Below are 14,437 nucleotides of genomic sequence, written 5' to 3'. Positions count from 1 at the left end.
CGTTACTCAGTCTGTTTAAAAAAAATCTTATACTTACTTACCACAAAGAAAAACTTCACCGGTTTTTTTTTCAATTTTTTATTCAATATAGTTATGAATTTCCAAAAAACATTTTTTTTAATTACGTAAATCATACTAAAAAATCGAGTAGAAAATAATGAAGCCAGTGCGTTTGTGGTTATGTGTACTCTTATATGGATTAAGAAAAACAATACATGTTTTAAATATTTTGCTGAGTTTATTTGATTTTGAAATTAAAATTTTGAATGTAACAATTATTGACTTAACTTTTCTATTGACCATAAGACTAGCTTTCGACAGTGGGAACAATTTCAAAAGTTTCTTTTTCATAATTTTAAATTAAAAAAGGTCATATTTTTCCAGTTTTTATAATGGAAAAATATATTTTTTTAATTTCGATTTGTTAATTTTACAAAATTTATCATTTATTAGCAAAATATTGATTCTACACAAAACAAGTAATTTATAAGGTATTAATATAAAACACTTTTTATGTATTATATTAATTTTTAATAAATAGATATCAAACTATCATATTTATTAAGCTTTTTTTCACTGTTAGGTTTTTGTTGGGGTTATCATTCCTTTTTGCGGGCTTCAGTATCGTGGGCAAAGTTTTTTTTTTAAGAGGCATTGAATGTATATTGTACGTCATAGATTTTCTCTTGTTTTTACGTGTTGTTGTATCAACTACGTAAGATATGTACATAAAACTACACTTTGTAGTGAAGCTACAATTTATACAAGTAGCCACTTGCATAATGATTAATAACTTATTAATTATTAATAAACCACGATAATAATTAAAGTAGTCATAATTAATATAGTGTAATTTAATTAATTAAAATTAGTGAAGCTAGAATTTATACAAGTAGCCACTATAAATCTAGTTTAGTATTATAAACGTATAAACGAAACCTAAACGTTTAGGTGTACAATTATTACACTTTATAATAAACCACGTGACATACGTAACAAGAACAAAGAACACTGCTACACTGTCATACATGTGAACACGAATTAACAAAGACACAAACTACGACCAAATGATGGCTGACTATACTTTTTTTTATTTTATAGAGACATGGGAAATGGGAATCAACAGCGCCCTGTACCGGCTGTAGCGGGGCGAAGGTCATTAATCCCCACCTAGCACATTAATTTTGAGAAAATTGCAATTTTCAGATTTTTCCCTTTATTTACACTATAAGACCCACCTTTGTGCCAAATTTCACGTTTCTACCTATACTGGAAGTGTCTTATAATTTTGATGATGAGTGAGTAAGTGAGTGAATAACAAAAATGCAAATTTTGAAATCCTCCCATTTTGAAAGAGCTGAATATTAAGGACTCATATTTTTACAATGTCCTAAGCTACATGAGTTTAATTTATGTTTCGAATTTCAAAAGCTTATCTTAAGAATTAGCAAAGATATGAGAATTACAAATACCGGGTGAGTTGGTTCGTGTAAAGATACACTGGCATTGCTAGAACTTGGCCGGCGCACTGCCGTGCGCTCAGATAATATGCTGGGCTGTGGTTATTATATTCATTAATAAAAAAACAAAAATTAAATCAGCAAAATGAATGTATTTATTTATTTATATTTTTATATATTTATGTAAATTACATTTTTTTTCAGATTTACTAACAATTTTTCATCAAACGAATATAACAAATTTTAATCCTTATAATTTATTGATGATGGTGGTCAATATTAACATGAACAATCGCAACCTCCGCTCTTTCCCATTTGGCTTCCTTGCTCATAGTTGGTGGATTGAGAATATTTCTAAAAAAATAAACATTTTTTAGTGTAAAGAAACGAACGTTTAGGAAATGTTTATACCGAAGATCCTGATCCGGAATAGCCTGAGGAACCACGACTTCCACTGCTTCCACTGCTCCCAATGCTTCCACTGCTTCCACTAGTACGACGAGCACTCTGCCCAAATGAAAAATGCATGCTGTATTAATATTTATATGTAAAAAAGACTACATAATAACAACTGTATAATTTACCGCGGAAATATCAATTTCTGCATCGTAACCCGCTGAACCGCCGCTACTACCACTAACGCCATTGCCACCCTATTAAAACAATACAAAATCAGTCACGATTTTTTTTTGGGAGGGGAGGTTATTAATTAGTAAAATTTTTAATATATTTACAATAAGTATCCATTGACAAAAAAAATGTATACATATCATTGAATAGCATCGCTACTTACTGAAGAGTATCCGGTTTCAGCGTTGTAGGAATTCGATGAACTGTACCCGCCGCCCTGTATCAAATATATGTATTATCGTTTTTAATATATAATATAATATTCTAACAAAAAAATAACAATGTACGTACCGCTCCACCGTGGTAATCTCCACGATGTTTTCTTCCATAACCCTAAACATAGAATAACTTAGTTAGAAAGTTCGACTAGTTAAAATTTTTTAAGTGATGCTTGTATAGTTAAAACAAATAATGAATGTAAAACTACTTCAGAATGTTTACCTCTGAGCTGCAGCTGTCTTCGTCTGAACCACTTTCATCTGAACAAGAGCTACCGTGTCTGCGCTAAATTAATTATACAATATAAATAATTAGATAAGTAATAGTATAAACTATTAATAAGAAACAATTGAAAATATAATACATTAGCAAAATAATATTTCTATTTAAAATAGAAATATTTTAATTTTAGTTAATAAAACTTAATTATAGATCAATTATTAACAATTGATATTTTTGATAAATATTCATACCTGGCCGCAACTCCTTCCTTTAGGTATTTTCTATAAAAAAAAAAGAAGACATATTAAATAATATTATTAATTCAATACGGTTACTTTTATATATACTTTATACGTTTAAAAATGTTTTGACATGTATATTTTTGTTTAACATAATTTAAACGTATAAAGTATACTTGTTAAGTAATAATTAACTTACACATCTTTTCATTAATCCACCAGCAGCATGTGTTACTTGATCAATGATTTCATCCCTCTTGACTAATCCACCGGGTAATCCACTACTACCTTGTGTTACTTGATCAAGAATTGCGTCCCTCTTGACTAATCCACCTGAAGCAATTCTAGTAGCCAATAATCCTGCGCCTACCACTTCATCTCGTTTGGATAAGTACAAGTCTCTGGCAGCAACAGACTAAAATTAATACAAGTATTTTTTGTTTTTTAATGCTACTTTATTAATGAGTTTAATATAGAATTATTAAATTACAATAAAATTATATTATAATTTTTGTACACTGAATAATTAGATAAGTAATAGTATAAACTATTAATAATTAATTAAGTATCAAGTGAAAATATAATACATTAGTAGTGTAATATTTCTACTTTATTAATGAGATTAATATACAGTTATTAAATTAAAACAAGATGACATTATTATTTTTGTATACGGCAATAGCTATTATCGGTTAGATGCAAGTAAAAAAACACAATTGTCCCAAGTTAGATAATCATTAGAAACATAGAATAAGTGAAATTCAACAAAAAATAATTTCAAAAATAATAGACTTAAATATTTTATATGTACTCACGCAAATGGCGATTGCCAGAACAAGGTATATTTTACTCAAAGCCATGTCCAATTCTAGTATGTTACTGTAATAGTTTAATATTAAAAATAGTGAGAATAATAGAATAGAATGATTACAACACAAAATGTCTTTGCCTTTTATACAAAATTTCTCTATGAAATAACTAAGCCCCATATTTGTTTTAACTAATTGTTATTAATAATTTGCGTTAACAATATTTTCCTAAAATACAGATTACGAGCAAATATAATCTAATTTCAAATCGAAAACAACTATTACGAAGCAAGTTGTAAACCAGCTTTTAATTAGTAAACAATTTATGTTGTTCAAATAATAATTAGGTACTACAATTTGTGTTGTTTTTTTAGTCATTCACTAGACATGCTAAATTTTATACATTTACTCATGTTGTATGTAACCAATATGTTTTGTATTATTTTTAGTACAATAATATAAGAAGTCAGAATACCGAGATCGAGTACGGTGTACCCATCAAAGTATGTTAATTTTAATAAAACACTTTTAAATTATCAAATAAACCAAAAGAAAAACCTGTAACAATACAAAACATATTACCTATCGAGAAAATAACATAATAAAAAGTATAATACCCTATTCTAAGGATGATAAGTGTTGTATAGGGAGCGCTTTAATACCATATAGCTTAAAACAGTTCCTAGTTAAATGAGCCATCACACATAATAGTTTTTTGTAAATTTACCTACAGTCCCTACCTACGGTCCCTACGAGACGTACGCTACGTATCGAAGGCATAGGCAGAACTACGGGATGTGTCAAAGCACACCCTAATATGAAAAAAAAAATGCTATATTTTAAATTACTGTATTTAAATTTTTTCTATAGTTTGTTATATTATATACATACAATTATATGTTAAACGTATAATAGTTATTATTAATTACATATTTGTCCGTAATTCGCTCACGGTTTTCGTTCAAGAGAAATCGACGTGTTTCCCGGTGTGCAAACATTACCTATTAATATGCGTCGTTGGATGTCGGTACGTTTTTTAGATTTAGAATATATATAATAATATATAGTATGTATATTACATTTTGCTTAAACCAAATTATCAAATTAATTAGATGTACAAAATTCTTATCTTTTTCAAACCGCTGTGCGTGGTGATAACGATACATTTCATATTTTTTGTTGAAAAATTTGTTGACGTATATATCTACTATTTATTTTCAATTAAATAACTTACTGACTTATTTTATAAATATGTAAATTATTTGTTTTAGGCCAATACTATAGTGAAATCATAACCGACGCGTGTCCGTTTAGAAGATTGATTGCTACTTCTATCTACCCTGTATTTAATTAATACAATAAGTAGTTATTATTGTTACCATCGGTTACAGACTGTTATCCTATGCCGTCACCGATTAATTTGCCTGCGGCCAACAGAGAACTTACACCGTAGAAGTTGATTTTTTGTATCTATCTAATCTCTATACTCAACCCTAATTTAAATTGACAGTTTTTTTTTCATTATACAGTGTCTTAACCGACTTCTCTTAACGCTTTAGTTTCTTAACGTGCACACACATACGATAATGATGTACAAATAATTAAGACATTAATTATTTCAAATTTTTTTGTTAAAGCTGTACAATTATGATCACTACATAGAATAAAAATTATTTTAGTTTTTTTATATATTTTTTTTTAATGATATATTATTTCACGTTAAATTGGCATTATTTGAATATATTTTAATTATTTCATTTAGTAGGATGATTCACCTATATAAATATGTATGATCACTATCGAGTACTATCACTAACCGTTTGGGGTTTTTAAAATTGTTTTTTGACTTAATTTGTGGTTTTAATATTTTAACTTTGGAAAATTCAGACATTGTAGGTAAGCTATGTGGAAATCAACAATTCAAGCTAAGAAAAATCTAATAATTGTCATTAAAGTTGAAAATATAGTTTGTATTCTTTGAAATTGACAAACATATAACTTTATTTTTTTAAATCATGTATCTGATTTCACTTTCCAGATAATTTTTTTTAGGAAGTATTATTGTTAATTATTTAGTAGAAAAACATTTATTTACCTATCTAAAAATAACATAATACATGGATTAATTAAAAAAAAGTTTATTGTTGTTAAAATAATAATAATATATATATATATATATAATGAAAAATATTTTTTTAAATAATAATAATAGTATATTTGATGCACTGAATAAAAATTGTTCAGATCTAAAAACAATCGATTTTTAGTTTTATACACCTGGGGCTACTTTTGTGTGCTTAAAATTTATATACATTATTGACATAAAATATCTATGTGTTCATTCCGCTCTAATAAGAAATAACTATATTACATGATCTAATTTATTTTAATCACATTATACATAGCAACATCTTATGCTATTGTAATCATTCCAGTTTTTACTCCCTGGCTTTATAATACTTATTTAACCAACGAATAAATGCATTTTTACACAGTCTTATTATAAAAAATTATAGGTATGTTTTTTAAAAGCATCAGCAAAAGTCCCTATATCATCTTTTTAAATTCTTAAAACAGTTGTCTTTAGATTATTTTAGCGTTCAACATTTTGTGTTCTTAGACCGTTTTTATGAGTAGTAATCAAAAATCAAAAAAATTGTCTGAACATTTATTTTTACTAACTATTTAATGTTAATTTTTTATATTATATGTATGTATATATATTTTTTTTTTTGAGCTGCTGTTGATATAGCTTGAACTAAATTAGATACTTATTAATATTGACTATTTTGTTTTTTTTTGTGGTGTGATTTCAGACATAGGGCATAATTAAAACATAAAAATAAAATATTAATTTAAAATCATTTTATTGCATTTTAACATTTTGAAGCATGGTGGTATTATAAGTAATATACCACTTTTTCAAAAAATAGCCTACTCTCGCACAGTGGTATATATTTATTACCACCTTCATAATCATGTTCAGAGAAAATCGGAGAAAAAAATGCTGTGCTTCAAAGCGTTAAAATTTATATTGAAAATCAACATTTAATTTACTATTTTATTATTTATAGAAGTATAATATAAGTATTCGCTCCACCCTAAAAAAGTATAGTAAATCTATAGATTTTGCTATATTTTTTTTAATTGATACTACATAATGAAAAATAAAATTATTTTAAAATGTTTGATTATTATCATTTAGTAGGATGAATTGTTGGTTAGCCATCTAAACATATATCAACTTATGGATTTATACCTTTCATGGTTTACTTAAAAAAGTATTAATGTATATATCAATTTATCTATTATGTATAAAATATGTCTGGATAAGTATCAAATAGTTTAGGTATTTTATGCACTGAATATTATTATTATTATCATTTTGTACTCTGACCGTTTTTATAATCACCGCCGGACACCCGAGTAATCAAAAATATTTGCTACAAATTATTTCAGACATTTCATTCATGTTTTCTACTCTTGAGTTCCTAAGTAACCGTCACACAAACATATCATTCTTCCACACTTTTAAACTTCTAATAACCAACAAACGTCAGACCTTAAGTATCAAAATACCTTTAGCATTAAAGGTCCAGATCCAAAAACTAAAAGATTTGCATCGAGACATTTCATTTTGGACATTTTTATAAGCTCTGCCAAATAGTCGATCAAAAATCAAAATAATGTATTTATCACTCTTCACTTCTTTCCCTTTTAAGTTTTAATATAAACTCTAGACATTTCATTCATGTGATTTACTCTTGAATTCTTAAACACTTATGAACTTCTGTTAAACCACCAGACCTTTAATATACATATTTAATGCATTATGCTGTTGGTTACATTCTAAACGTACAGTACGTCATTACCGAATAATGGCATAGACGGTGATTTCTGAACAAATAAGAATTTTAATTCAACCAATAACTAGACATATAAAGTATACGTTTGAAAAAGTTTTGTTGCACATAGGAACACCATATCAGACAAATACAGACTGACCTCTAAACATTTCTTTCTATTTTTAACCATAGCTATTACCAAGCCCGTGAAGTAAACAACACCTCAAACAATTCAAATTAAAAAAAAAAAAAATTGTCCTTTAAGCAAGTAGCACACTCGCTTTAGTAGTAGGACGTTTCTGATCTGACAGATAGCTAGACTTGCACTACAGTTAACCGGTACTTAGCTTGCAAAACACTTTTTTGAAACTAAGTATGAACTATGATTACTAGATAAAGGTACGATGAATTATAACGGTATACTTTAAAACGTAGTGAGCTGACTCGACACCGTGGCCGGGCACTCCCCTCGGAACTGCTGTGTACAGACATATAACATACTACGTTTAAACAAATTTTGTTTCACAAAGGTAAATCTTAACAGACATTTAGCTGACTGTCCTCTAGACATTTTTATCTGTTTTCAACTCATAAAATTAAGCGGGATGACGCCGGCCTATATTGATGACGTGGTCTATAATATAACAACTTTTACCAAAGACAATTTCCATTGTACACTTTTTCCCAATGGCCAGCTTCTTATCAAGCCTCTTTAACTTTTTAAAATTTTAATTTAAACTTAATTTTAAACCTGTTACCTCCTCATAGACTGTAGCCTACAAACCTAGGATATTTTTAGTTGGCGGAGCGAGTGAATGCCAAAACACTCGGAGACCTGCCGTCCTTATCAGTTTTCAATACGAATTCCGCCCGCTGATAAGGAACTGGACATTGTTAGTTCATAAAAATTGGTAAAAGTGGTAGCAACCCAAGTAAGCAACACCGGACACTTGATATTTATTAACCGTCTAACTTCTAGACTATTCTTTTCAATTTAAAATTTAAAAAAATTACAGATACATAGCTAGACTTACTCTACACTTAATCAGTACTTAGCTTGCAAATATTTGTCCATAACTAGGTATGAATTCTGATTACTACATACAGCCTATAGGTACCATGAATTATAACGTCATTCCTTTAAGACGTATTGCGATGGCTCGACACCGTGGCCGGCGCAGCCGGGCACCCCCCTAGGAACCGCTGTGTACTGACTTCCACATACCGTGGAATCTGTGACCTCCCCGAAAATACTTTGCAGCGAGGGGACGTGAGCGTGCCCGGCGTAGCCGGGTACAGTACCAGGAATCTGTGACCTACCCGCCCGACTCGGGGTCCTGGGGGCGGAGCCCCCAGCTAGAGCGAAGCTCTAGTAAAATAGATAAAGTAGTAAAATAGCGATTTGGTTTTTAAAGCCCTTGTGTCGATAAACTTATTTCGAGTAAGTACATAATATTTTAGCTTAAGTGTTTCGACACCAGGGCAATTGCCCCGAGTTCCCTAACATATTAAACAACAACATCCGTATTAACACAGTACATATTTATTAGGTGATCATTAATTAAGTGTATTAGTATCACTAAGGTTTTCACGAGAAAGGGAATAAACAGGACAATTTTTCTACATAAACTTAAATAACTATTTATTTACAAAACTTAGTCGACGGCCAACCACGGCGAGGATGGCTGAGACGGCGGCTAACAAAATGAATGCGACCACAGGGATGACAGCTTGAATAGATAGAGAGAAAAAACCACGTGATGGGTTCAAACACGGCGGCCGTAGACAACTTATAATTGTAGTGGTCTCCAACATGATAGCACGGCCGTTTTTCCACACCTGAAAGTCTGTAGATATGAGTTCAGTAGAGTCAAACAAGTTAAATATACCTGGGTTCAATATTAACAGAGAGAAAAAAAAAGGAGACTGACAAAGAAATATTATCAACGCGTTGCAGTATGTTGCTTTTTGTGGAAACTAATGAATGTGTTACCTCAGTGTATGGCCCTAAAGCCACATGGGGCTCGGCAGTTCACCGCCTCCGGACCGAACCGTCGATGGTATATGCAGTATGGTACGGGCTCCCCTATGCCGTACTCCTGCACTCCTGCAAATCCACACGGCAGTATGCAGTTTACTGCATCCGCGCCGTGTCGCCTGTGGTACACACACGGTGGCTCCGGCTGTCCTGCCTCAGTTGGCCTGTAGCCGCACGGAGGACGACATCTGTGCGCCGCCGACCCGTATCTGTCGTGGTAGTAACACGCAGGTACTACCGGTGCAAGTTCTACCGGAGCGGGTTCTACCGGTGCAAGTTCTACCGGAGCGGGTTCTACAGGTTCAAGTTCTACCGATGCGGGTTCTACCGGTGCAGGTTCTACAGGTGCGGGTTCAGCCGATGGAAGTTCTACCAGTGCGGGTTCAGCCGGTGGAAGTTCTACCGGTGCGGATTCAGCCGGTGCAAGTTCTACCGGTGCGGGTTCAGCCGATGGAAGTTCTACCGGTGCGGGTTCAGCCGGTGGAAGTTCTACCGGTGCGGGTTCAGCCGATGGAAGTTCTACCGGAGCGGGTTCAGCCGGTGTAAGTTCTACCGGTGCAAGTTCTACCGATGCGGGTTCTACCGGTGCCGCGTCCCACCATTTCTTTTTGGCCTTGAACACGAGAACAATTTTTATTTAAACTAATAACTATTGTGCTGACACTGACAAAACAGCGAGCCCTGGTCGAAGGTGTGTCGTTGAACATGTCATCAAACAATATGTATGTTCATACGCGTACCTTATAGAGCAGGTAACCGCCGCCAGTTACCGTTAGAACGGCGCCGCCGGCCCACAAAATCTTCTCCATATAGCACATATTTCAGAATATTAGATATAATACTTGAAACGCAAAAACTGTATTTCCAACAAAAATGTCGTTTGCTCGTGAAAAGCTGAAAAACAACTGAAGTCTGAGACGGTTGTTATCGCAGCCGTTTCAGCATAGTAACACACATTTCAGCCAGCAACCAATGTACTCACGACTGGTAAGCACAGTAGTGGTAATTTATTCAATTCAATTGAATTCTAGTACAGTATATAAATATTATTATTTTTTTTTAATAATAGTGTATCAGATACCTAATGCATTTCAACGTTATACGACCATAACAATATGCTAATAATAATAATATGCTGGACTGGGGTTTATATTTATTAATAAAAAAACAAAAATTAAATCAGCAAAATTAATGTATTTATTTATATTTTTATAGACCATATCTTCGCACTAAGACAAATAATATCAAAATACTACGAATTCGGAAAGGACCTGCATTTAGTCTTTGTGGATTACAAGCAGGCGTATGATAGTGTAGACAGAGAAGAGCTTTGGAAGGCACTAGTAATTTTAGGAATACCCAAAAAATATGTGAATCTAATAAAAACATGCTATGAAAAAACATTATGCAAAGTGCGCTATTTGCAAGGCACCTCAGATCCTTTTGAAGTTAAATTTGGCCTAAAACAAGGAGACGCCTTATCACCTGCATTATTTAACTTGGCTCTCGAAAAAATAATAAGAGACACAAATGACGACCGAAGGATGGAGATAAGCAATGATCAAGTTATGTTAGCTTATGCAGATGACATTGTGGTAATGGGTGAAACCAAAGAGGAAGTCGTCAACACAACATCCAAGCTCATAAACGCAAGTAAAGGAATGGGATTGCATGTAAACGAGGGCAAAACTAAGTACATGGTCGTTTCGAGAAGACCGTCAGATATAGACTCCATAGAAGTTGATAATTATAAATTTGAAAAAGTTGATATTTTCAAGTACTTGGGCGTGAACATCAACAACAAAAATTGTATGCATATAGAAATAAACGAACGGATCACTAGTGGAAATAGATGCTATTTCAGTATTATCAAACTCCTGAGGTCTAAGCTATTATCCAGAGAATCAAAGATACTACTATACCATAGTTACCTTCGACCTATGATAACATACGCCTGTGAAACCTGGTGATTGACTAAAGGTGATAGCAGAAGACTTATCACGTTCGAAAGGAAAGTGTTACGAACCATATATGGACCAATCTTTAATCCAGAAATACAGACATACGAAAGAAGAAGTAATGAAAATATAAAGAGGCTTTATAATAAGCCAGACATACTCTTCTTTATTAGGAGAAAACGACTAGAATGGTTCGGGCATGCATGGAGATCAGATGGGCAGTTAATTAAAAATGTGTTAATCAACAAAATAAATAAAACGAGACCCCTAGGACGACCCAAAATCCGATGGATTGACGTAGTTGCCAAAAATATAGTAATGATAGACCAAAACGCAACTTTAGAGACAGCGTATCAGAGAGATAGATGGAGAGAGATTTTGATGGCAGCGCTGGTCCTGAATGGACCGTTAAGCTGAAGAAGAAGAAGAGAGAAGAAAAAGATTTATATTTTTATATATTTATGTAAATTACATTTTTTTTTCAGATTTACTAACAATTTTTCAACAAACGAATATAACAAATTTTAATCCTTATAATTTATTGATGATGGTGGTCAATATTCACATGAACAATCGTAACCTCCGCTATTTCCCCTTTGGCTTCCTTGCTCATAGTTATTGGATTGAGAATATTTCTAAAAAAACAAACATTTTTTAGTGTAAAGAAACGAACGTTTAGGAAATGTTTATACCAAAGATCCTGATCCGGAATGGCCTGAGGAACGACGACTTCCACTGCTTCCATAACTTCCACTGCTTCCAACGCTTCCAATGCTTCCACTGCTTCCACGACTTCCACTACTTCCAACGCTTCCAATGCTTCCACTGCTTCCCTTACTACGACGAGCACTCTGCCCAAATAAAAAATGCATGCTGTATTAATATTTATATGTAAAAAAATACTACATAATATCAACTGTATAATTTACCGCAGAAATATTAATTTCTGCATCGTAACCCGCTGAACCGCCGCTACTACCACTAACGCCATTGCCACCCTATTAAAACAATACAAAATCGGTCACGATTTTTTTTTGCTAGGGGAGGTTATTAATTAGTAAAATTTTAACAATATTTACAATAAGTATCCATTGACAAAAAAAATGTATACATATCATTGAATAGCATCGCTACTTACTGAAGAGTATCCGGTTTCAGCGTTGTAGGAATTCGATGAACTGTACCCGCCGCCCTGTATCAAATATATGTATTATCGTTTTTAATATATAATATAATATTTTAACAAGAAATAATAATATACGTACCGCTCCACCGCGGTAATCTCCACGATGTCTTCTTCCATAACTCTAAATATAGAACAAATTAGTTAGAAAGTTCGACTAGTTGAAATTTTTTTAGTGATGTCTGTATAGTAAAAACAAATAACGAATGTAAAACTACTTTTCGTTTTTTTTTTGACTTAAGTATACTTTTTGTATTTTCTATTACATTGTTTGTAGTTTTCTTTATGTGCATATTACCTATTGTAACGCTCTTCTATTTTTGGTTAAATAATAATTTGTGATTGTCGAGCCTTCATATTTCCCAATTAAGGCCAAAAAAAAAAAAAAAAATACTTCAGAATGTTTACCTCTGAGCTGCAGCTGTCTTCGTCTGAACCACTTTCATCTGAACAAGAGCTACCATGTCCGCACTAAATTAATTATACAATATAAATAATTAGATAAGTAATAGTATAAACTATTAATAATTAATTAAGTATCAATTGAAAATATAATACATTAGTAGTGTAATATTTCTACTTTATTAATGAGATTAATATACAGTTATTAAATTAAAACAAGATGACATTATTATTTTTGTATACGGCAATAGCTATTATCGGTTAGATGCAAGTAAAAAAAAACATTAGTCCCAAGTTAGATAATCATTAGAAACATAGAATAAGTGAAATTCAACAAAAAATAATTTCAAAAATAATAGACTTAAATATTTTATATGTACTCACGCAAATGGCGATTGCCAGAACAAGGTATATTTTACTCAAAGCCATGTCCAATTCTAGTATGTTACTGTAATAGTTTAATATTAAAAATAGTGAGAATAATAGAATAGAATGATTACAACACAAAATGTCTTTGCCTTTTATACAAAATTTCTCTATGAAATAACTAAGCCCCATATTTATTTTAACTAATTGTTAATAATTATTTGCGTTAACAATATTTTCCTAAAATACGAGCAAATATAATTTAATTTCAAGTCGAAAACAACTATTACGTAGCAAGTTGTAAACCAGCTTTTTATTATTAAGCAATTTATATTGTCCAAATAATAATTAGTTATTGCAATTTGTGTGGTTTTTTAGTCATTCACTAGACATAGGTATTATACATTTACTTTTGTTGTATGTAATCAATAGGTTTTGTATTATTTTTAGTACAATAATAATATAAGAAGTCAGAATACTGAGATCGAGACCGGTATGCATATTAAAAGTATGTTACTTTTAATAAAACACTTTAAAATTATCAAATAAATAAAAAAAACATCCTTTAACAATACAAATCATATTACCAACGAGAAAATAACATGATAAAAAGTATAATACCCTATTCTAAGGATGATAAGTGTTGTGTAGAGAGCGCTTTAATACCATAGGCAGCTTAAAACAGCTCCTAGTTAAATGAGCCATCACACATAATAGTTTTTTGTATATTTCACTTTTGAGTCACCAGGAAAGTTGATCATCTTCCATCGTAGGTTTTAGGGTTGATAACAAAAAACATCTTATAACAGTGTTGTCCACTCACTGGCATTTTGAATTCTGTTGTTGTTTTATAGTTAGTCAAGACTGACCACGGTCGTCTGTTTGCTTACCTAACGTAAACCCGCGTTCAGTCAGGTAAGTGACTATTTTTTTTTTTTTTAATGACTGTGTTGTTTTATTAAGTTGTCAAAGAGGCATTACAATAAATTAGTAACATTATATTTAGTCAACACTTATTTAAATTAAGTAAGTGTGAAAACTTGTGACAGTGAACACAGTCAACAGT

The 14,437-nt window shown here is 31.6% G+C and overlaps 2 protein-coding genes across 3 annotated transcripts; both read right to left on the bottom strand.

Moving 5' to 3' along the window:
- Window positions 1-1,592: 1,592 nt before the first annotated feature.
- On the bottom strand, window positions 1,593-13,502 carry LOC126833370 (keratin, type I cytoskeletal 9-like). 2 transcript variants are annotated; one of them, XM_050564668.1, is made up of 9 exons: window positions 13,390-13,502; window positions 2,970-3,185; window positions 2,783-2,812; window positions 2,532-2,594; window positions 2,382-2,423; window positions 2,254-2,307; window positions 2,045-2,113; window positions 1,872-1,967; window positions 1,593-1,814 (listed from the first exon to the last, which is right to left on the bottom strand). In XM_050564668.1, the coding sequence occupies exons 1-9, from the start codon at window positions 13,432-13,434 to the stop codon at window positions 1,740-1,742; spliced, it is 690 nt and encodes a 229-aa protein (XP_050420625.1). In that variant the 5' UTR covers window positions 13,435-13,502; the 3' UTR covers window positions 1,593-1,739. The 2 variants fall into 2 exon arrangements, with proteins under 2 accessions (XP_050420625.1, XP_050420624.1); XM_050564667.1 differs by lacking the exon at window positions 13,390-13,502 and adding an exon at window positions 3,586-3,698.
- On the bottom strand, window positions 11,929-13,064 carry LOC126833372 (uncharacterized). Its single transcript, XM_050564669.1, has 6 exons — window positions 13,012-13,064; window positions 12,686-12,727; window positions 12,559-12,612; window positions 12,350-12,418; window positions 12,113-12,271; window positions 11,929-12,055 (listed from the first exon to the last, which is right to left on the bottom strand). Coding segments are annotated over exons 1-6 (363 nt in total). The 5' UTR covers window positions 13,050-13,064; the 3' UTR covers window positions 11,929-12,054.
- Window positions 13,503-14,437: the final 935 nt, after the last annotated feature.

This window comes from Adelges cooleyi, unplaced genomic scaffold (assembly GCF_023614345.1).
Source record: "Adelges cooleyi isolate 19-005CV unplaced genomic scaffold, UGA_ACOO_1.1 ACOO_flye_CR_arks_rails_tigmint_CR_PRNA_2, whole genome shotgun sequence".
Taxonomy (NCBI): Eukaryota; Metazoa; Arthropoda; class Insecta; order Hemiptera; family Adelgidae; genus Adelges; species Adelges cooleyi.
The sequence above is the reverse complement of the archived record's forward strand: the minus strand, read 5'-3'. Positions and strand labels throughout refer to the sequence as shown.